The following is a 25,141-nucleotide window of genomic DNA, read 5'->3' as shown; positions in this document are numbered from 1 at the left end:
ATTACGTCATGTTGTTTCTAGGCAATAATATACACATTACACACAAGTGGGCTAGAGATGTCTGTGAATAAGAATAATGTTCTGAAACTGTGCCACAAAAAAGAACAAGAACACAAACACAGGCAAAGTACAGAGAAAAAGAACATGAATTTTATTTGAAATAGCTCTCAGATATGATGTCTTATTTTTGAAAGGGAGTATAAAGAATTTAGAAGTAAGAATTTGTAAAGGGCGGCTTTTTAGCACCACAATGAACTTTGATCTCTGGACTCAATGACTGGTCCCTGTTGCCTTGGAGTTTCTTTACTCTACTCTTCTGGTCATAGAAACAGAAATCCCTCATGAAGCTCCTAAAGGAAACTCTACACCTGTAACTGATATGCCAATGAGCAGAGAACTTCTCGTACAGGACTCAAATCTGTGGAAGATTTTTCTTCCCCTTATAACACTGAAACCGGCTGTCTTTATCAGTGGAGAAAGATACTCATTTGTACTTCTCAGTAACTAGTTATAACGTTTTAGACACTGTCAATTATTCAATCAACTTGAGAAGCTAAAAATGATCTCTTGATATTTTGCCATTAAAAGTTTCTGAAAATTCTGAAATAATGAAAAAATAAAAAGCCCATAGAAAATCAAATCTACTGTTTAAACCTTAATAACTTATTTATTGATTGATTCATTTTGCCTTTAATCTTGGGGCTGAGAAGTAAAGGGACTGAAAGTACTACATTAATTCATAGCTGTATGTGAAAGAAATCCCTTCATAATTCTACATAAAACCTGTAGTAAGTATACTTTACTTCTCAATTATTTAATCTAAGACATAACTATTAGCTCAGGTAACCATAATCCTATAATTTGGCTATGGAATGTATTTTTAAACTCCAATCTGAACTTGATTGACACTCTAGGAAAAGTATTCCAAACAAAACAATAAAATCATATAAGGAAGACTATTCAGTAGGTGAGATGCAATACTCTCTGTAAGGATTCTTGCAAAACTTGTTCCTGCTAATTGCTATAATTGCTGTATGACATATATAGAAAGATAATTTTTTTAAACATGCAAAACATCCATCTAGGCATTTGACTTCTCTTATAACTCCTCTAAAGAAGGCAAGAGTCAACTAACTTCAACACTGTGGCTGTTCAAAGCAGAGTTGAAACAGATGCTGTTAATGTTTATATGAATACGATTTTAAATGTTTAAGGACAAACTCAGAGATGGAACAATGAATGCTTACATTTTGGGGAAGTGTACAGGAAGTAAAGATCTTCTGTAAGTTTCTTCTTATTGAAAATCATCCCCAAAACTTATCCTATTAGCTGTTAGTGAAGTTGACTGCTGCATTTATGAATTTACACACATATATGCAAACTGAGGAAAACCTATGGTTCTAACTTTGCAAAGATCTAGGATTGAGTAACTTAATTTTCAGAAATTCAAATGAAGTTCTTGAACATAGTTTGTATCTTTTTAAACTTAAAAAGTAATAAATTCTGTAGTTTAAACTCCTTTAGAGGAAATGACACATATGTTGCAACAGGTAGGTCAAGTTCAAGAAAACTAGGAGTGCCTGGGTGGCTCAGTAGGTTGGTATCAGACTTTGACCCCCTGTTGNTAATAATGGTTTCAGGAATAGAATTTAGTGATTCATCACTTACATAACCCAGTGCTCATCCTAACAAGAGCCCCTCCTTAATGCCTATCACCCATTTAGCCCATTCCCCCACCTAACACCCCTCCAGCAACTTTCAGTTTGTTCTTCATATTTAAGAGTCTCTTAAGGTTTGCCTCCCCCTCTGTTTTTTTTTTTTCCTTCCCCTATATTCATCTGTTTTGTTTCTTAAATTCCACATATGAGTGAAATCATAATCAACTAATCTTCAACAAACCAGGANACTTTGACCCCCTGTTGGGCTCTGTGTTGATAGCTCCAAGCCTGGAGCCTGCTTTGGATTCTGAATCTCCCTCTCTCTCCCCCTCCTCAGATCCTGCTGTGTCTCTCTCTCTCAAAAGTAAATAAAAAGATTTTTTAAAAAGTTCAAGAAAATTGGATATACTGTATCATTAATGAAGGGAGTCTTCGCTGGCTCTCCTCTCAAATGCACTATGTTCTAATATTTCAAAATGTTTAGCACTGAAACTGTTGTTTCCATTTTACTATATCTGATCTCTGTAACTGAAATGGAACAAGAAGAAAAACTTTGTTTTAATTTTGGACTCCTTCCACAATCACAGTTGGTATTCTGTCTGTTTAAAAGAAATAGTATTGTCTAAGATTGTTCTTTTGGTATGGGTTATATTAAAAAATGGCAAATGATTATGTGATTTATGCTTTTATTGTTCATGTATTATATCCAACACCTCTAAATGGAGAGTACAAAGACTTAACTTACTATCTTCTTTTTGCTATGAAGAATAAACTCATTTAAAAAATAGTAAGGTACGAAAATAATGACAAAAATTATTTTGAAGGAGATTTAAGTTCACAAACTAATAAATGTAACAAAGGATTACTTGAAATTATATGGAGGATGAGTGAGTGATAACTTGAGTTTTAAAAGTATGTAAACAGAAGAAACCACAAAATATAGTCCTTTCAAAACTCCCTCAAATATTAATAAACTCAGTATGTTAAAACAAAGTACTTAATTTAACCTACAAAAAGTTTTGGTAACATATATGTTTAACAATGGAATGTGTGCTCATCAGAATAGAACTTATAAAAAGAGGTTTATCAGAGAATGGCTTTCAAAGTGCTTTATAGCCAGGTGTCACACTGGTGATCTCTTTCAAGCTTTTAAAGAACAGATGGCTCCATGCTAGATACAAACTGTTTAACAACACATAAAAAGAGGTTAAGCTATCCAATTCCATTTATGAAACTAACTAGTATAAAATCCTGAAATAAAAGCCTGTCAAAAACAGTACAAATGGGGGGGTGCCTAGGTGGCTCAGTTGGTTAAACACTCGACTTCAACTCAGGTCATGATCTTATCTCTGTGGGTTTGAGTCTNCAGTCTCTTCAGTAAATGGTATTGGGAAAACTGGACAGCCACATGCAGACGAATAAAACTGGACCATTTTCTTACACCATACACAAAAATAAATTCAAAATGGACTAAAGACCTAAATGTAAGACAGGACACCATCAAAATCCTACAGGAGTAAACAGTCAACAATCTCTTTGGACCTCAGCCATAGTAATTTTGGACTTTACAGGTCTCTGGAGGCAAGGGAAACAAAAGCAAAAATGAACTATTAGGACCTCATCAAGATAAAAATCTTCTGCACAGTGAAGGAAACAATCAGCAAAGCTAAAAGGCACCGGATGGAATAGGAGAAGATATTTGCAAATGACACTTCAGACAAAGGGTTAGTATCCAAAATCTATAAAGAACTTTTCAAACTCAACAACCAAAAAACAAATAATCCAGTGAAGAAATGGGCAAAAGACATGAATAGACACTTTTCCAAAGAAGACATCCAGATGGCTAAAGACACATGAAAAAATGCTCAACATCACTCATCATCAGAGAAATGCAAATCAAAACCACTATGAGATACCACCTCACACCTGTCAGAATGGCTAAAATTAACAACTCAGGCAATTACAGATGTTGGTGAGGATGTGGAGAAAGGGGAACACTTCTGCACTGCTGGTGGGGATGCAAACTAGTGCACCCACTCTGGAGAACAGTATGGAAGTTCCTCAAAACTTTAAAAATTCAGCTACCCTATGACCCAGCAATTGCAATACTTTTATTTATCCAAAGGATACAAAACTGCTGATTTGAAAGGACACATGTGCCCCAATGTTTATAGCAGCACTATCAACATTAGCCAAATTATGGAAAATGCCCAAATGTCCATCAAAAAATGAATGGATAAAGATGTGGTGTGGGGCANAAACAGTACAAATGGGGGGGTGCCTAGGTGGCTCAGTTGGTTAAACACTCGACTTCAACTCAGGTCATGATCTTATCTCTGTGGGTTTGAGTCTCACGTCGGGCTCTGTGCTGACAACTCAGAGCCTGGAGCCTGCTTCAGATTCTGTGTCTCCTTCTCTCTCTCTCTCTCCCTCTGTCCCTCTCCCACTCATACTCTGTGTCTGTCTCTCAAAAATAAACATTAAAATTTAAAAAAATTGTACAAAAAGAGGATATATAACCTAAGTTCACTTATGAATATAAAGTCCTAAATAATAATGCAGTAACAAGCTAAACTCAATAGCATAGATAATCACTCAACATGGCTGAATCAGATATAAAACTCAATTAACAGTCATTACAGAGGAATAAAAGGATCCTGGCTGACTGTATTTTCTTCTTCATACTCTTTGGTATTTTCTAAATTATCTGTAATAAATCTATCTTATACCCAGAAGAAAACAAAAGTTATTGTTAAAAAGTTACATGGCCTAGTGCAGCTGGGTGGCTCAGTTGGTTAAGCATCTGACTTCAACTTAGGTCATGACCTGATTGTTTGTGAGTTCAAACCCTGTGTCAGGCTCTGTGCTGAGGCTCAGAGCCTGAAGCCTGCCCACTGTGGATTCTGTGTCTTCCTTTCTCTCTGCCCTTCCCCACTCACACTGACTGTCTCTCTCTCTCTCTCTCTCCCAAAATTAAATTTAAAAAATATTAAAAAAAATGATTTACGTAAAAAGAAAGTCACACGTCCCAAAATATAAGAATGCTGAAATACAGGGGCGCCTGGGTGGCTTAGTTGGTTAAGCGTCCGACTTTCGCTTAGGTCATGGTCTCGCGGTTCGTGGGTTCGAGCCCCGCGTCGGGCTCTGTGCTGACTGCCAGCTCAGAGCCTGGAGCCTGTTTCAGTCTGTGACTCCCTCTCTCTCTGACCCTCCCCTGCTCACGCTGTCTCTCTCTCTCTCCTAGAAATAAATAAAAACATTAAAAAAAAAAATTAAAAAAAAAAAAGAATGCTGAAATACATACCATGCTACTACATCTTTGGACAAAATGGGCATGGCATATGTTAAGTCATGTTTATGAAGGTAAAATGAAAGTTATCTATTGAGGTAAAGTTCTACCTTACTACTTTTTCTGGAGTAGTCTTCCTCATTCTTTAGCTGGGAGGATAAACTAATAACTAAGCTACACTATTTAAACAATATGCTAGATTCTTCTCCTACTCCGGATATGGAATGAAGTCATAATGTGTGAATGAGGAGTCATATACAAATTAAGTTTTATAAAACATTATAAAGAATTAGTACATTGGTTTAAAGAAAGCATTTAGGTGGGAGGGAAATTGGGGTAAAAAGATAAAGGGGATTAAAGAGTACAAGTGCCTGGGTGGCTCAGTCAGTTCAGTGCCTGACTTTGGCTCAGGTCATGATCTCACAGCTCCTGAACTCGAGCCCTGTGTTGGGTTCTGTGCGGACAGCTCAGAGCCTGGAGCCTGCTTTGGATTCTGTGTCTCCCTCTCTTCTCTGTCCCTCCCCTGCTCACACTCTGTCTCCCTCTCTCTCAAAAATAAATAAACATTAAAAAAAAAAAGAAGTACAAACTAGAAGTTATAAAATAAAGTCATGGAGATGAAAAGTAGGGCATAGGAAATATGGTTAATAATATTGTAGTAACTTTGTATGGTGAAGATGGTGACTACACTTATCATGGTGAGCATGAACTGTTGAATCACTATGTTATACACCTGAAACTAACACAGAACACTGTATGTCAGCTACGCTTCAATAAAAAGTAGCAGCAGCAATCAATAGTACATATTTAAAGATTTGAAACGAGGGTCACACTTAGACTACTCAAAAATGGAAGTGAAGCAAAAAGACTTGGAAAAATAGATTTCTAACATACTCTTATAGTTAAAATCATTATAAAAGGCCTTGCAAATCAAGAAAAATAACTTAGACAATTCAGAAAAGAAAATAAATAGCCAAAATTATTTTTAAAAGTTCAGCTGAATATTTAAAAAATATTGCTTGGCAAAAATGAGAAAAAAAATGACACCTCTTCTCAGGAAAACAGGGAGTTAGGAATTAGGTACTTGTATATACTGCTGGTGGAAATGTAAATTGTTATAAACATTTCAAAGGGTAACGTGGCAGTACATTCAAAAGTCTTAGATTTGCGCTTGTCCTTTGACCCAGCATTCTACTTAAACAGAGACTTGCACAGATGCTACATGAATATTTACTGATCCATTATTTATCATAATGAAAAATGGAAAACAATCTAAATGTTCAATAATGAAGAACTTGCTAAATAATGATATCTGTATAGGATATAATAACATAAAGGAGTATAATATAATCACTAAAATGAGTATAGAGTTAGTAAGGAACAAATTAATAAATGAATAATCTTGTTAAAAGCAGTGTTACAGTGGTGCCTGGGTAGCTCAGTCGGTTGTGTCTGACTCTTGATTTTTGCTCAGGTCATGATCACATGGTTTGTGAGTTCAAGTGCCACGTCCGGCTCTGTGCTGCTGGTGGGGAGTCTGCTTGGGATTCTCTCTCCCTACCTCTCTCTCTGCCCCTTCTCTGCTTGTGCTATTGCTCTCTCAAGATAAATAAATAAATTTAAAAAACAAAAACAAAAACAATGTTACAGTATAATCTCATGTTGGGGAAAAGGTACAACAGTTACCTGCATAGAAAAACAAAGGAGTACACTTACTAAAATATGTTTTTTTTTTTTTAAGGTGGTGAAAATTGTTGATTACTTCTTTTTGTTTATCCAGTTAGTAATTTTTTATATCAGCATGTATTATATCAGAAATAAAAAGACAATCAGGGGAAAATAAAGCTTAAAACAGGTAAATAAAAAGGGAGAAATTCTTTACAAAAAGCTGGATCTTAATTCAGGTACTCATGAGTCCTTAATTATTAAAACTTCCCTAACAGTCACATGACTGGAAATCCACATGTGTAAACTCCATGAATAACTTTTTAAAAGTCTATACTGTATCATATGATCTGTACTTGTTTTTAGTGTATTAGAGGGGATTCAAAATTAGTGAAATACATGTAGAAACTTTATTCTTTATTAAAGCCCATGTTTCTCATACAGTCAAACCTGTAAGTATGCTACTCAGGTCAATTTAACCATGTACAAATTGGGATTGCAGGCTGACAAGGATTAGGCCCCAGAGTGCCAGTTACTCAGTTTAAAAAGTGCTCAACATTATCTCTCCATTCCCAATCCTTTTTTTTTTTTTTGAATTTTATTTATTTATTTTGGGAGGGAGTGGGGCAGAGAGAGAAGTAGATAAAGAGAATCCCAAGCAGGCTCTGCACTGGCACTGTCAGCACAGAGCCAGATAAAAGGCTTGAACTCACGGACCGTGAGATCATGATCTGAGCCAAAATCAAGAGTCAGACGCTTAACCAACTGAGCCACTCAGGCGCCCCTCCATTCCTAATCTTTTTAACTTTAAGAAAGATGTATAATGATATAATTAGACATTCTGCTTTTATCTCCAAGCCTGAGAGCTCAAACAGAATATTGTTTAGAGACAACTGTTAAATCCTTACTTACTATGAACCTCCTATAAGAGAACATCATGTCTAAAAGAAAGCTGTGAAGAGAATAGCTTTACTTCAAGAAGGAAGAAAAGAGAATTAACATTTATTGAATAGTCATTGTGTGGTAAACACAGTTTGGCACTGTATGCATATCGTGTCTTTTTTAATCTTAACAACGCAGGTAGATATTTAGAATGCACTGTTGGAATTCTCCTAAAGTGTAATTATATTAAAACACCAAGTAAAATAAAGAATATAAACACAAAGACAGAACATATCCTAATATAATACCCTGAAAGAAACAAGGGAGCAGAAGAATTTTTAGGTGAATCTCTCCATTTTAGAGAACTGGAAATTGAGAATTAGAAATTGTCCAAGGCTAGGGGTGCCTGGGTGGCTCATTTGATTAAACTCCTGGTTTTGGCTCAGGTCATGATCTCACAGTTGTGAGACTGAGCCCTGCACTGGGCTCTGAGCTGAGTGTGGAGCCTACCTGGAATTCTCTCTCCTTCTCTCCGTCCCTCCCCTGCTCATGCTCCTCTCTCAAAGTAAATAAACAAACATTAAAAACAACAACAAAGTTTTCCAAGGCTAAACCATCAGAATGTGGCAGTGCTGAGTCTGAACCAAGGATTCACCAACTATAAACTCTCAAACATTATATATTATATGGCTTCATTCCCTTACAAGATACTCTCGAGTTCAAATCACCAATTATGATAGATGTTAAAGAAGTAATTTTATCTTTACTATATAAGCCACAATACTTACAAGACACAGAGTAACTGAATAATTATGGAACACTAGACAGATTTCCCCATCCTACCAAAACTAAGCCATGTGACAAAACCAAATACATACACATGGATATACCTATATTATATATATCATATCTATATATACACACCCTTACATATATCTGGTACATGGTTGTACACAAAAGATGAAATAAACTTGGAAAGAGATAAAAATTTTAAAGATCAGCAACACAATAACACTTTATTAAAGTGATTCTTATTTCCAAGTGGGAAGCAGGCTTTCTTTAAAAGCTTCAGAGAGAGCTAGAATCATACTGAGTGCTGGCTCTGCTACTTACTAAGCTAGTTCTTAAGCAAATTAATACATTATGACAATATTATCAGCTGGATTATGTTTTTAAGTATTAAATAAGGTAAACATGCACAGTGAATTTGGCCATAAGTAGACATCTCCAAATTTTAGTTCCTTTCTCCTGGTCATAGGATGATAGGGGAGTGTCCAACTAACCCAAATGGGAATCAGTTTCTAAGTGTTTTATTGTGCTAGCCCCAGTGTAGCCCCGTTTTCTTGAAGTGACTTCAATGGGTTTCTATCTTGTTACTTTTCACTATGCTGTTATGCTTAGGTTCTCATGCTTTTCCTATCTCCTTCCATCAAAATCGACTGAGGGTCTCACTACCTCAGAATGCTAATGGTGTGACAGAGAAATCTAGATAAAGTGATAAACTGTTCAGAGGGAAGACTGTATATGAAGATTTTTTTTTTTTTGCTGATGGTGTTTTGAACCCAAGCCCTGAGTGGGGCATGTGAGGTAAAATAAATGAGAGGGCTGTGCCATGACAAGGCTTCAGAGATAAAATGGGGACAGGAAGGATCTTGCGGGAACCCACATCATGTTAAACATGTAACTACTTCCACCCACTTACAAGCAGGAACTTGCCAAACAAATTAAGCAACCTTCCAATCAACCACTAAACAACCCTGTAATCTATTAGCACCTTGCACATGAGGAAAGTAAACAACATACATGGGGAAAAAATAGGGCTATGGAATTTACATCTATAATGGCAGAAGAGTGTCAAGGTTGGTTTAAATTTTATAGATTAATGGTTTGCAGGGGCAGAAAAATAACTTTCCCACTACCCTTCTATGTTTTTTGCTGAGACCACCTACACTGTACTGAAAAGATTAACAGAAAAGAAATCCTTAATTTCACAACTACAGGAATCCACAAAGATCTGGGAAACCACAAAGAAACCTAAAGGCAGTCAGGCAATTTAGGCTTATAAACCACCCTGAGCTACGGAGAAAGGGGTAGAGGTCTGGGGCTTCAAAGGGGAGGAAAATAATTTCAGGAAAATGAGAAGAGCAACGTTTGCCTCTGTGCAGGTAAGTCTCTCAGATAAGAGAGCAATCTCTGGTAATGGCTTTCTTCCTGGTACAGGCCCCTTTCTAAATTCTTTTAGGCAGGTAAAGGGGTGGTAAAAAGCTTTTCCTGACCCTCGGAGTCTTGACTGGCTTCAGTTCACAATAATTCACACAACAAAGTGGGACATTTTTGGGTGGCAAATTCTGATTCCCTTCAGGTTTAAGCAGCAATGAGAGAGTAAACAACGTATAAACAAGAAAGGTAATTTAGAAAGCTGGCACAGAGCCATAGCAGAGAGAAGTCTGCCACCTGCTGACACAAAAATGGAATTGTGTAGATTTCCCTGACATTTTTTTTTTAATGTTTTATTTATTTCTAAGAGAGAGAGAGAGAGACAGCGTGAGCAGGGGAGGGTCAGAGAGAGAGGGAGATACAGACTCTGAGACAGGCTCCAGGCTCTGAGCTGGCAGTCAGCACAGAGCCTGACGCGGGGCTCGAACCCACGAACCGCGAGATCATGACCTAAGCGAAAGTCGGATGCCTAACCGACTAAGCCACCCAGGCGCCCCCCTGACTGATATTTTTAAAGGGGGGAAACCTCAGGTAAGGTTCATGACACTGTATTTCAAATAACTTACTGTACTGATGAGAGAAATTACAATCCCTAATTTAAAAGAGAATAAGGATTAAAATTGGGTTTAAGATTCCTTATCGGCTTAATTCAGTAACTCCAAATAAGGTGATGTCTGAATTATTTTAAAAGCAAACAAAAAAGAAATATATGGAAATGATTTAACAAACTGTAGGAAACATTCAAACTGCTATAATGAATTAAGGATAATCCAAGATACTTTAAAAAAAATTGTAAAATCTGTGGGGGAGGAAAAATAATTTTGCCTCTACCCTTCTAGGTTCTTGGCCCAAACTCTCCTATAGTAAAAGACAGATTAATAGGAGAAAAACCAAACACAAGTTTACTAACATGCATACCTCCTCTATACATGGCAGATACCCAGGGTAACTGGGTAACTCCCTGAAATGGCCCAAATCACCACCTTAAATACCATCTCTAGTTAAGGAAAAAAGAAGATGGCAGGTTTTGGGTTTGCAAATCCTGTTCCCTTTGAGTCCTACAGATTTCACCTCTGCAATCCACCAGGTTTCTGTCCTCCTTTTTCTACTGCTCTCTTAGCAGTCTAGGGCTTCCTTCTCTTTAATCCAGGCTTATTTTAATTTCTGCTCCTTCAATGTGACAGAATATCATCCCAACATATGCCTCTTTAGCACAAGGATTATTTTGAGCGGCTTATTTCAGGGAAGCAGTAGACACTGGAGAAGCTCTGAAAAGGGAAGAAGTTCCCTTTTGCAAGGGAAATTTACATTTATAAAGGAAATCTCCATTTCTATGTGTGTCTCCATCTTTGTACCAAAGGAGAAGGAAGAGAAAGATGATGAAAGTACCTCAAACTCAAATCAACGGAACAGAATGCACTTAAATCTGCACCTCAACCATTACTGTTTACCATGCTTTTCCTCCTCCCACCCCACAACAGGCCTCTTTCATGACCTCTTCTCTCTATTTAAAAAAATTTTTTTAATATTTTATTTATTTCTGAGAGAGAGAGACAGCATGAGCAGGGGAGGGTCAGAGAGAGAGGGAGATACAGAATCTGAAACAGGCTCCAGGCTGAGCTAACTGTCAGCACAGAGCCTGACGTGGGGCTTGAACCCAGAACCTGTGAGATCATGACCTGAGCTGAAGTCAGATGCTTCACCGACTGAGCCACCCAGGCGCCCCTGACCTCTTCTCTTTTTGTCTTTAGCTGTAGATGGTATAATTTTAAGGCACCCAGGAGAGTTGCTCATTTTTCCCAAGGTATCTCTCATGTACATGTGTTAATAAAACTTGTTTGGTTTTCTCTTGTTAATTCTATCTTTGATATAGGGTTCCTAGCACAGAACTTAGAAAGGTAGAGGGAAAATTATCTTTTCCTCACACTGCTCACCTCTTGATTCTAGTTATGCTAATTTCATACATTTTAGCTATCAGATTAAGCAGACTAACATGCATTCCAGATCTTACCACTGATTATTTAAAATGAATATAACATACTCGAAGGTTCTTCAGCAAATTAATTACAAACCTTACTACTGATAATGAAGATGTGTTTACTTTGTGGTCCCAACATAGGTTTTAAAATGTTGCTTTCAATTAACCAATTTTTAAAAAAATAAACATGGTCATGTTATTTCAAATGCTACAGAACATCAAAGGAGGAAAAAGTAGAACTCTCCTTTAATGTTCTGTAACATTTGAAATAACATTGACTTCTATTTGAATTCTACACAGCCTTTCCTTGCTGTCTCTTTCACAAATTTATATTTATTCATTCCAGAAGTACTGTTAGGACTCTAGCTTTTAAGCTAGTTATGACACATAATTGGGAGACTAGCTTCTAAATCTTAGTATGTATGAACGGAGTGTGATGTCTCCAGAACTATACAAGACCTAGGTATTTCAGGTGTGAATGAATAAGTCTTTATGCTTGTGAGAGACAGAAGAGCAAAGCTATTATGAGTCTGTAGTCTGTACTCCTGTATGACCAAGAACCTGTAGCAGTTGGAATGTTCTATTTTTCTACCAGCCAACTGATCACCAGAAATACTATTATATACATGCATTTATAGTGATCAAATTTTAAATCAATTTACTGAATGGCAAGTAATATGGAAAAGGAATAGGGACTATGGTATAGCATGGTAGACTGCTTATTACCTAATTCCTCTTTCTTTCTAATAGAATCTTAATTCTGTTGGGGGGGGGTGGCAATTTCTCAGTTAAAAATATTCCTCAGCTTCACAGTTAGAGTGGCTATATGACACTGTCCTCTCCAATGACAAGTGAGGAGAAAGTTCTGCTTTACTGAAATGAGCATTCTCCTCCCTGGAAGATGGACATGTTGGGTAGGACTACAACAGCCATCTTATCTTCATGAGAAAAGCCAAAAGAATTTCAAAGACCTCTGTCTAGATATCCATCTACCTCCTAATTAACACCAGCAACTGCCTATTTTTTGGACTTATGTTAGAAAAATAAAATGTTTATTGTTTATTAAAGCCACTGATTTGGGGTCTCTCTGTTTCTCTTAGCTGGGTGCAACAAATAAAAGTGAAAAAGAAATATGTACCAATCTAGACCCTTTTTAAAAGCCAGACATAACAGCAAACAATACAAAACAGTGTAAAAATAGCCACTTTACGAGAAATCATCAGGAAATGCCACAGGAGTTCAGGGAATATGCTTTACAAAACAAATCATCAATTCAAAACAGTCCTAAAAGGTCATAGATATGAGTACTAATGTAAATTAGACAAAAGTTGAGATACAGAAATATTTTCAAAAATCTAGGTAATAGCTGAGCCACTAAAGCAGCTGTGTTTAAATCTTGTTCCCCACCCTCTCCCTTTTCTAAATATACATTCAATAGTGGGCTTTCCACTTACTCAGTATAGTACCCAGAGAACATCTGATGTTATCTTAAAATAGCAGAAAGGAAGAAGTTTTTGTTAGAAGTTATCTCCAGGAAGGAAACTCACTCAAGTTTCAAAAACACCACCAGCTATTTAAGGAGTAATTGTTGGTGTTTAGAAGGAAGCCATAAATGAACAGGGTGCCTGGGTGGCTCAGTTGGTTAAGCATCCGATTCTTGATTTCAGTTCAAGGCATGATCTCATGTTTGGTGGATGTGAGCCCCAAGTCAGGCTCCGAGCTGATAGTGTGGAGCCTGCTAGAGATTCTCTTTCTCTGTTCCTTTCACACACGCTCTCTCTCTCTCAATAAATGAACAAACAGACTTTAAGAAGGAAGCCATAAATAGTTGGGATGTGTTTAAATTAGAAATTACAATTTTAACTGGCTGTGGAGCTTCTAGTGAGGGGGAAGCCAGTGTCCATCTTGTCAGTCCAGATAAAAGAATGAACACTGGATAGAGGTCATGTCACCCATAGGCACGGCAGAACAAGCCAAGGACGACACAGAACACACAGGCCTAGACTCAAGAGATAGGAATGCTTGGTCTACAGCCATACCACCCTGAATGCACCCCATCTCATCTGATCTCAGAAGCTAAGCAGGGTCGGGCCTGATTAGTACTTGTATGGGAGATAGGAATGCTTGCTTATCATTCAAAAGCATGCAGGAGTTCATGGAAGGGTGCCCGGAAATGGGCCACTCTGACAAGATCATTTTGAGCTGAAGGCAAGTGAGACCCTGTGGGCTCAAGAGAAACTTTTGCCCATCCTTTAACTGCATAGAAGTACTCTAAAGTGGCGACATTTCCCAGAATAAGGAGACAAATTTTACCTGAGTGATCCATCTATGTTGTGAGGCAAACATCTAATTATTATACATCTGCTCTTCTTTCTGTCTTGTGAAGTGCATTCCTCTCAAGTCCCAGACCCCTATTTCCTTCTCCTGAGTTCAGAATGACACATATACTTCATTTTGCCTGTCTTTGGAATTTTCATATCTGTGTAGATTCCCCATACATATGCTATTAAATTTGATCTTCTCTTGTTAATCTGTTAATTGATTTCTTATTCTTAGTTCAGTTAGAGGACCTTTTGAGGGGTCACAATTCGGCCCTTAACAATGAATAACCTCTAAAAAAATTCACAGAATGTTAAATTTATGTAATAGGATGTTAAATTAGGAATCTTCCTGTTTTGATTCAATTCAGGGACAGGTATCATACTAAGAGAGAGGGGAGGAAAATGGGGAGAATTGGCTTGATGACTCTTGGGCCCTCACCCACTTAAGGAATACAAAAGGGTGAAAAGAGTGAAGAGTTGTTGCTGTGCCCTCTGCCTCCAAGGGAATGGGAACGGTGGAGTGCTACCTTCTCACCAAGCAAGAGGGGCCTTTCATGGGGTCTCCCGGGGAACCTGAAATGTGTTTTCTGAAAAAGACCGAGGCCTGATCCAAGCTATAAAAGATACTCAGTGGGACAGATGGGACTCTGCTATGCTCCACTGGCAGCACATATATTTAACCTGGAACACTAAGGAAATTAGCATGTTACAAGAATGATGGCAAATTCATGAAGCATTCCATCCTTTTTATAGTTGATAACCCTGTACTATATAATTGAAGTTTGCTGAGGGTAGAATTCAAATGTTCTTAGATGTTCTCTCACACACACACACACACATACACACACACAGAAATAAATAGGTAAGGTGATGGGTGTATTAATTAACTAGATGGGGGAAATTCTTTTCACAGCGTATATGGATATCTAATTACAATACACACTTCAAATATTTCATAATTTTGTCAGTCATTAACTCCATAAAGCTGACATTGTTAAAAAGTTGCTTTGTTGTAATAGCTGGTAGTCCTACAGTTTGTCAGAGCCAGGGATAAACGAATGTACCCCACAACCTGGAATGGGGACCACGTAGGAGGGAACCAGCCAAAAACCTAGTTATGTCTAGCCCATAAGAGCTACCTGAGAGGGAGAGACTTCAAATGCAAGAACTTGTATGGAATGGATCACTTAAAAAAAAAAAATCATGCTGAGGTAGAATGGGGTACCAAAAAAATTAACTGCCCATATTATAGGGCTATAGTGGAAGAAGAAAAAGTCAATTTTATTTAAAGTTTATTTATTTATGTAATCTCTACACCTATGTGGGGCTGGAACATGACCCTTAAGATCAAGAGTCACACACTCCTAAAACTGAGCTGGCCGGGTACCCCGAGAAAGTCAACTTTAAATATCTCTCAGGCCCAGAGAGCACAAACCTATCCAGTCAAATAAGAACTCTGATGTTTTTACTTTCTAGTAAAAGAAATCCTTCCTCCTACCCTATTAACCCAAAAGTCTAAAGCAATGGCTAGCGGGACAAGGAACAGCATCAGGGAAGCAGAGAGGGTGACTTTATCCTCCCATCTAATCTCAGATCACTTGCTGCCATTAACTAGGGAGGGAGGAGCCACATACAGTGAGCCATGGCTTTGGGGTAATGAAGAAGTCTGTGGTAGTCAGGACAGGTTATGAGGTAATAACAGCACAAAAAGCTCAGTTCCTTACCACACAAAAAGTTTATTTTTCATTCACACAAAGTCCAGTATGGGTCCAAATGGCTCTCCAGGGCAGCTGTCATCCACATATTGGTTCAGTATTCCGGGCTGCTTTGATATTGTGTCCTCTCCATGTCAACTGATGCTTCAGAGTTTACTCCAGCAGCGGGAAAGATTAGGGATAACTGTGTGACTGTTCATAACTACACTGGCCTGGAAGCAGCCATATTCAGACACAGTCTACTGGTCAGAATAGCAAAGCTTGTCCAAATGCAAGAAGCAGAGAAGAGCTAAAAATATTGGTAATACTAGTAATATCCATTTACAAGTCTCACCACAGAATCAATATTGAAATCATGACTAACATATGACTAGACACTTGTATTTACAGAAATGGAACGGACTCTGACTTCAGCTCAGGTCAATATCTCAGGGTTCATGAGTTCAAGCCCCGCATCAGGCCTGGAGCTCAGAGCCTGGAGCCTGCTTCAGATTCTGTGTCTCTGTCTCTTCTGCCTGTCTCTCTCAAAAATAAATATTAGAAAAAGTTTTTTTAAAATAAAAGACTGTCTTTTACCTGAGAGTAAGCAAGAAGTCATAGATTCATCACCATTTTTACCAGCGGCAAGAAAGATTACTACCACTGAATAAATTTGAAAGGGGCCACAAGAATGAAAAATAAAGTCATGTTCTATTTACATCCCTTGCATCGTGTCTATTCCAAATGCCAATCACATCTTTGGAAGAGACCACAGAAATCAAGTTTAACTCCATTTTTCATAATAAAACTTTTAATCTTTCTTTAGTTTAAAGACTGTAATTCTCTTTCCCTCAGTAAATATGTGAGGCTAGAAATGTTTGGTCTCCTTAGCCAGCTTTTTCTGTTTACTAAATAGTCTAATCAAATGAAGCCATTCTCTTCCAAGAACATAATTTATTTCAGTTTTATACTTCCACAAGCCAGAGTCTGTTTTTGACTTACTTTAATAGCAAACAGAAGAATGACACATATACATGGGCCTTAAATTTTAAAGTCAGTTTTCAACAGTGTGGAGGTTTCTCAAAACATTAAAAATAGAATTATCTTACAACCCAGCAATTGCACTATTAGGAATTTATCCAAAGGATACAGGAGTGCTGACTTGAAGGGGCACATGTAGCCCAATGTTTATAACAATGCTATCAACAATAGCCAAATTATGGAAAGAGCCCAAATGTCCATCAACTGATGAATGGGCAAAGGAGATATGTTAGACAGATGCAACAGAATATTATTCAGCAATGAAAAATAATGAAATCTTGCCATTTGCAACAATGTGGATGGAACTGGAGGGTATTATGCTAAGTGAAGTCAGAGAAAGACAAATATCTTATGATTTCACTTGTGTGGATAGAAAACAAAACAGATGAACAATGGGAAGGGAAGCAAAAATAATATAAAAACAGAGAGGAAGACAAACCATTAGAGACTCTTTTTTTTTTTTTAAATGTTTTATTTATTTCTAGGAGAGAGAGAGAGACAGCGTGAGCAGGGGAGGGTCAGAGAGAGAGGGAGTCACAGACTGAAACAGGCTCCAGGCTCTGAGCTGGCAGTCAGCACAGAGCCCGACGCGGGGCTCGAACCCACGAACCGCGAGATCATGACCTGGGCGAAAGTCGGACGCTTAACCGACTAAGCCACCCGAGCGCCCCGAGACTCTTTCTTTTTTTAATGTTTATTTTTGAGACAGAGAGAAAGAGACAGAGTGTGAGTGGGGGAGGGGCAGAGAGAGATGGAAATACAGAATCAGAGGCAGGCTCCAGGCTCTGAGTTGTCAGCACAGAGCCTGACATGGGGCGCGAACTCCTACACTGCGAAATCGTGACCTGAGCCGAAGTTGGACGCTTAACCAACTGAGCCACCCAGACGCCCCTAGAGAGACTCTTAAATACAGAAAACAAACAGAGGGTTGCTGGAGGGGTTTTGGGTGGGGGGATGGGCTAAATGGGATGAGGGCATTAAGAAGGACACTTGTTGGGAGGGGCACTGGGTGTTATGTGCAAATGATGAATCACTAGATTCTATTCCTGAAAAATAACATATATATAGTCAGCTTTCTAAAATACCTTCCGAAGCACAAATTACACGTATGGGATTTTGATAATGTGAAAAGCTGGCCGATTTTCTATTAGTACATTAAGTATGTAACATTTTCTGTACTAAATGACACTAAATAAATTTTCTGGACTAGTTTCTGGAACTAATACAACAGAACACCAAATTCTAAGTTATTGTACTGAGAGATCAATGTAGATTTGGACAGCCAAATGCAAAACTTAATGAAAACGAATAAAACTCACACTTTTGGCTAACCTATCTAACGAGAATGACGAATGACTAAAAAGGAAAAGTGGGGAAAACAGAGATTCTAAGATTCTTAGAACTGTAGGGAAGTTCTGTGGACAATAAGTATAGGACAGGAAAGCTAGCATTCATTCAGAAACAACTAGTAAAAACCCTTGCAAGATTTCTCCTAATATAATCCAGAAAAAATAAGATGAATACTTATAAAACAGCATATGTATATAAAACATATATACACAGGATTAAAATGCTTTTACTAAAATAACTGCCATTTGAAAATGACTGCATTTTGTATTTAGAAAATAGAAAGTTTCATTGGTCCTTTCCTAATGCCCTGATGGCTAACCACATGCATTTTTAAATTCTCTTCTTTAAAAGCCACATTTAGCACTTAAATTTGTAAACTGCTGTTTTTTTAATCATTAACACTTAGCTTTATTGAGTTTCAAGCACTGGGTTTTACTTTACTTTTAAATGTTCATTTTTGAAAGAGAGTGAGAGTGGGAGTGAGAGAGAGAGGGAGAGAGAGAGGGGGTGAGAGAGAGAGAGAGAGAGAGAGAGAGAGAGAGAGAGAGAGATCGTGAGTGGGGGAGGGGCAGAGGGGCAGAGAGAGGGAGACACAGAATCTGAAGCAGGCCCAGTCTCTGAGCTGCCAGCATAGAGCCTGATGTGGGTCTTGAATTAGTGAACTGCAAGATCATGACCTGAGTCAAAGTTAGATGCTTAACTAACTGAGCCACCCAGGCACCCCATGGGTTTTACTTTTATGAGGCAAAAATTACAGTTCCTACTAGTTCCTTAAAATTAGATTAGATTCCTTAACTTAAGACACTCTGACTTATAATTCTCTGACTTTACAATGGTGAGAAAGTGATATGCATTTAGTAGAAACTATACTTTGAATTTTGATCATTTCCTGGGCTATTAATGTGTGGGTACAATACTCTCTCCTGACGCTGGGCAATGGCAGTGGCCATAGCTCCCAGTCAGCCATGTAGTCACAAGGGTTAACAACTGTTACACTGACAACCATTCTGTACCCTACACTATTTTCTTTTTTCACTTTCAGTAAATTATATTAGATATTCAACACTACACTACAAAAAAAGGCTTTGTGTTAGACGATTTTGCCCAAATGTAAGCTGATGTAAGTGTTCTGAGCACGTTTAAAGTAAGTTAGGCTAAGCTATAATGTTTGGTAGCTGTATTAAATGCATTACAGACTTCCTGTAGTTTCAACTTAACAGTGGGTTTATAGGAACATGATCCCATTGTAAATCAAAGATGTGTATTGTTAATGCTTTTATATTTACGCTAAATTAATATGAAAGTAGATAAGTACAGTCTGTAAAGAATAAAATATGGAAGCAATGACCGTGAATAAAAATAAACCAAGTAAAAAACAATAAAGCTTCTAAGTGTCATTCACTTTAAAAAAGTTGTATGGGGGGGCGCCTGGGTGGCTTAGTCGGTTAAGCGTCCGACTTTCGCTTAGGTCATGATCTCGCGGTTCGTGGGTTCAAGCCCCGTGTACGGCTCTGTGCTGACTGCCAGCTCAGAGCCTGGAGCCTGCTTTGGATTCTGGTCTCCCTCTCTCTGCCCCCAACCCCCCCGACCTCCGCCTCAAGTTCCCTCTCCCTCTCTCTCTCAAGAATAAAAGAAAAAAAAGTTGTGGGGTGCCTGGGTGGGTTAGTCAGTTAAGTGTCTGACTTCAGCTCTGGTCATGAACTCATGGTTCATGAGTTCGAGCCCCACAGGGACTGTGTTGACAGCTGGGTGCTTGGAGCCTGCTGCCTTCTCTCTGCCCCTCCCCCACTCATGCTCTGTATGTCTCTCTCTCTCTCAAAAATAAACATTAAAAAAGTTTAAAAGTTGTATGAAAGATATATATGCTCACATTTCCCTCCCTCAGAGCGTCATCCTTTAGCCTAAACATTGTGGTGGAGTGGGTTTCTCTGCTTAGTAGAAAACTAGCAATAAATACTTAAGCTTTGTTCCAGAATCTTTTTTAAATGAGAGTAACCAAAAAGGCCGCAGAACGAAAAGGTCCTATCTGAGCAGGCATGTTTGATTAGAATAGTGAGTTAAAACTGAGTAGCAAGTGATAAGTGATGGTCAGTAGCAATGAGGACTTGAAACTTCGAAGAATTTAAGAGAGGTTGGGAGAATTCATTCCCTAAAACAGTTCATCCCCAATACTAGTGTCATTTGGGCAAAATTCTACTGCATGTGTATCAACTTCTATACACATGCTTGGCAACCTTAATCTTTTCAGTCCATTTTATAAAAATTGCAAGCCATCCTTCCGGGAGTAATTAGAATAGTTTTTAGAATGAAGGCTTAGGAGAGATAAAGATGAGAGAAAAGAATACCAATGGTTAAAAATTATGCCCCGCTACAGTTCATAAGGAAAAAAATAACTATAGGATATGATAGTGGCTGATAGTCTGTGTTTTGGTATAATAATTAGAACTACTCCTTATTAAGCAGTTACCATAAGTTGGATATTATTAAATTATATTTAACTGTTTTCATACACACTTCTGACACCAAATATGTGGCTTTTTTCCCTCACACCAACAATCTTCCAAGTCTTCCAACAATTCAATACAATTCTGACACTATCTAGAGTTAGTGTCTGATCCTATGAGAAAAGAACTTAGTCCACAAGTCTGTCCCAAGTTTAGATGCCAGTCATGAGTCCCAGGTTGCCATCTATACTTCTGATGGCATACTTCTAAATTTGAGGATTTTTACAACCACCTCTTCAGGTTCCATAATTTCCAAGAATAACCCATAGAACTCAGGAGAGTGCTTTACTTACTATTAGAGGTTTAATACAAAGACTACAACTCAGAACAGCCAAATGAAAGAGAAGCATAGGGCAAAATATGGAACACCTCAAGTTATTCATGAATACAGAAGCTCTCCTGTAGAGGTCTTTATAGACATCTGGTATGTAGGTAAGATTGATTAAATAAATTATTGACCAGGAACTCCAGCCCTTTTTCCTAACAGAAGGGGTAGGGGGTTGAAAGTTCTAATCCTCTAATCATGTTTTGATCATTTAGTCAACCAGCTCACATCTTGAAGCCATCTTGGGGCCCCCAGCTACCAGTCTACCTCATTAGCATCGAAAAGACACTGTTAAACTTTCCTAGAGTCCAAGTGTTTTAGAAGTTGTGTGGCAGGAACCTGGAACAAACACCAAATTCATATTTCTTATTGTTATCACAAACACAACAAATAAGAAAAGTCTGAGAAACTGTTACAGTCAAGATGAGATAAGGACACATGATGACTAAATGTATGTGGTGGCCTGGATGGAACTCTAGGACAGAGAAGACATTAGGTAAAAACAAAGGATATCTGAACAAAGTATGGATATTTAAAGATGTATGAATATTTGTTCATTAATTTCAACAAATATACCATACTAATGGAAAATGTTAGTAATAGGGGAAACTAGTTGGGACTCTACTTATTTGCTCAATTATTTTGTTAATTTAAAATTGTTCTAAAATGAAAATAATGAAGAATATGGATATGAAAAACAGCTTCTCTTATCTCTGAGCTCTGAACATCTTAAGCATGTCTTCGGACAGGCTTCCTCTATATATTTATCTCACTGCCCTATAGAACCTTTTATCTGTAGCAGTTTCAGACCACTAAACACATCTCTGTGCCTTTTAATTAAAAACTCTTAAGGCAGTGCATTACCTAAGACCAGTGCCAGAAGTCATTTGTTTACCTACCAGCAAATAGGCCCACCTTGCTTAGGTAGTTACCACTGGTTCCATTATTTGTGACCAGTTTAAGCTATGTCCACTAGACATTCACAGGTTTGTACAGATGCTCTAGGGTGGGGGTTTGAAGGACGGGGTAGGGGATAGGCAGAACACAACCCCTAAATCACAGCTATTACAAAGAAATAAAACTAAGATTTGAACCCAATTTTTCAGACTCCCAATCAAATGTTTATTACACTTGAAAGAGTAACCTATTAAAATTACAAATTAAAAACAGAGAACTCTTTCAACTTTTTCCTCTTAAAAGCTACTAGCAGGCTGCACATATATCATAATCTGAATTGATATATATTATGTATACATGTGTATATGTAAAGACTGACTGATTTCTATACTACAAATCATTTGCAAAGTAAAGTTGGTTTGCCTGATGGCTTTAATTATTTTTCCACAAAGACGGCGAACTGTTCTTAGGATGGTATCACTGTGGGATTTTATGAAAGCATTGATTTTTAACTCAGTTTAGAGAAGTGATATAACAGACCAATCCATAGTTTAAGTATACACAGCAAGGTATGGCAGTTAGTTCTCTCCCCTACTAAATATGGGTTATAAATTTTTGGTTTGGGGCAAAAGAAAGCCACCAAAGTTCTCTAAGCAGGACAGCAACTATAAACAAAATGAAATTTCTGAAATAAAAATATTTGCTGGGTATAGAGCTGAAGAAAAAAAAATAGGGGTTCCTGCATGGCTCAGTCGGTTAAGCATCTGACTTCGGCTCAGATCATGATCTTGTGGTTCATGACTTTGAGCCCTGCAGCAGGCTCTGTGCTGACAGCTCAGGGCCTGGAGCCCACTTTGGATTCTGCATCTCCCTCTCTCTCTGCTCCTCTCCCGCTCACACTGTGTGTGTGTCTCTCTCTCTCAAAAATAATAAACTTTAAAAATAATTTGATTGTAGCAATAAACAAAACCTAGGAATATTACTGGCATATGAGACATGGGAGGGGACATTTCTTATAATGTTAGTGATGGAAAAATATTTCTGAATTCAATCTGGGGCCAACCGCAACCAACTGGATAGTTCCTTTGATCAATTAGAACATATAACTGAGGCTGAAGTATTCCAACTGTATGAACTTAAAATGATCTTACTTTAGTAGGGTGGTAGACTGTCAACTTACTTTTCATGAATATTTGACCCCAGATGCTCATGTGCATAGCACATTATTGGGAGTAAACATGGGATTATGCACTCCAGTAAGCACATTAAAAAGAAACCAACTTGACAATAAACTATTTGTAAATAAATAAATAAATAAAAGCAAAAAAAAAAGCAACTCGGTGGGTTTTAAATAAAAACAACTAAAAACATTCCCAACTTTGAAGCAAATATTGCTTATAATGTACCTTACGTAGGATTCTTGAAACACTCTTACAATAAAATTGGAAAATAAATTTCTAAAATAATGTCATGCAAGAGGTTTGGGGGTAAAAAACGAAGACAAAGCTACTTCCTGGCAATTTGAGACAATAAGAAATAACATTCAAATACAAAATAAACTATTCTGAACTCCCAACTGGGTTACTGGCATTCTTTAACCACTGAGAAGTTACACCTTTTCATAACCTAAGTCATTATACCCAGGGTGCAGAAACAACTCTGTCAGAATTGGATCAGTCACAACGGTTTGGTGCAAGAATCAGGGAGCAACCAGTCTAGAATTTTCAGTTTATTTCTTGAGAAACGGGTTTTGCTGCAGGAGGTGGCTTGTTTCTGAATCACCTATTTGCTGCCTTTCTATTTCAAATGGAGACATAACGATGGCCAGAGGAGTGACACCACAGAGGGTCCAGGCCAGGTTACTGGCCCTCGGGATGCCGATCGCGGGGTTAATGGGGGTCCCTGGTGTGCCCTGTGCATTCCAGCAGCGCCAGCGCGGGAAGGTAAGGCCGGACGGAACACCCTGCGGCCCGACAAGCGCTCGGGCGCACCAAGCCGCACACTCACCATCTCGATGATCTTGGTCTTCCGCCCTGTCTTCCTCTTCAAGGTGAATATGTACTGGGCCAGTACCACCCCAGCAACCAGGGCGCACACACTGGCGCTCGCCACCGCGCCCATCCTCGCCACGGCCGCCCGGTCCATGAACGGGTTGTCTTGCTTCTCCNGGGGGAGGGGGGGAGGGGATTTTTCCTTAGAGCCTCCGTTTGAGGAATTATCCAAAGACGCAAAAGAGAATGGTATTCTCTCTCTGCTAATGAGGACCAGCGAGTGGTTCACTCCAGCCCCATCCAGTAGAAATTTGATTCCAACCACGACCCAAGCAGAAAAAGGCTTCCGCCTTCCACCCTCCACAGCCACTCTGGACTACAGCCCCCAGAAGGCCTCAGCAGTGGTGTGTGCTATGACAAACTGCTGAGCAGCAAAAGAAACAGTAAAAAGGCCACCCATAGGGGTGCCTGGGTGTCTCAGTCATTTGAGCGTCTGACTCTGGATTTTGGCTCAAGTCATAATCCCAGTGTTGTGGGATGGAGCCCTGCTTCAGGCTCAGCGCTGAGCCTGGAGCCTGCTTAAGATTCTCTTTCGCTTGCTCTCTCCCTCTCTCCTCCCCTGCCTGCACTCTCTCACTCTCCTTCTTTCTCTCTCAACAACAACAAACTCTATTTTTAAAATGGGATACAAGACTGAAAAGATGTTCAACATCACTAACCAAGAAAATGCAAATCAAAACTACAATGAAATACTACTTCACACACATTAGGCTAAACATTATTTTTTTTAAAATGACCATTACAAGCATTGGGGAGGATGTGAAGGAATAGGAACTCTTTTACACTGTTGGAAATGTAAATTGGTGTACTACTATGTAAAGCCATAGACATTGCTCAAAAATTAAAAATAGAAAAAAAGAATAGAATTACCATATGATATAGCAATGCAGGTATATATCCAAAGGAATTGAAAGCAGGTACTCAAGGAAATATCAGCATTCCCAAAATGTGGAAACAACCAAAATATCCATCAACAGATGAATGAATAAAGAAAATGAGGTATATATATTGAATGGTATACTATTCAACCTTTAAAAAGGACATTCTACAGTATTCAACAACACTGGTGAACCTTGGGCCCATGTGCTGAGTGAAATAAGCCAGTCACAAAAAGACAAATACTTCATTATTATACTTATATGAGATAGTCAAACTGTTAGAAAGTAGAATGGTGGTTGTGGGGGTTGGGGAAAGTGGAAGAGGGGGAGCTTTTCAATTTAGCATCAAGTTTCAGTTTTGCAAGATGAAAAAGGTTCTAGAGACCTTACA

The 25,141-nt window shown here is 38.3% G+C and overlaps 1 protein-coding gene across 2 annotated transcripts in view; it reads right to left on the bottom strand.

The window, feature by feature from the left end:
• Window positions 1–23,982, bottom strand: part of NT5C3A (5'-nucleotidase, cytosolic IIIA) — a 46,217-nt gene extending 22,235 nt beyond the window's left edge. The window contains exon 1 of one of the 2 annotated variants that reach the window (XM_077775464.1): window positions 23,829–23,982. In XM_077775464.1, the coding sequence (XP_077631590.1) occupies window positions 23,829–23,966 (138 nt within the window). In that variant the 5' untranslated portion in view covers window positions 23,967–23,982. The remainder of the gene's footprint in view (window positions 1–23,828) is intronic. The other variant, XM_077775466.1, reaches the window with a different exon arrangement.
• Window positions 23,983–25,141: the final 1,159 nt, after the last annotated feature.

The sequence above is a fragment of the Crocuta crocuta genome, unplaced genomic scaffold, assembly GCF_008692635.1.
Source record: "Crocuta crocuta isolate KB4526 unplaced genomic scaffold, BGI_CrCroc_1.0 scaffold197, whole genome shotgun sequence".
Taxonomy (NCBI): Eukaryota; Metazoa; Chordata; class Mammalia; order Carnivora; family Hyaenidae; genus Crocuta; species Crocuta crocuta.
The sequence above is the reverse complement of the archived record's forward strand: the minus strand, read 5'-3'. Positions and strand labels throughout refer to the sequence as shown.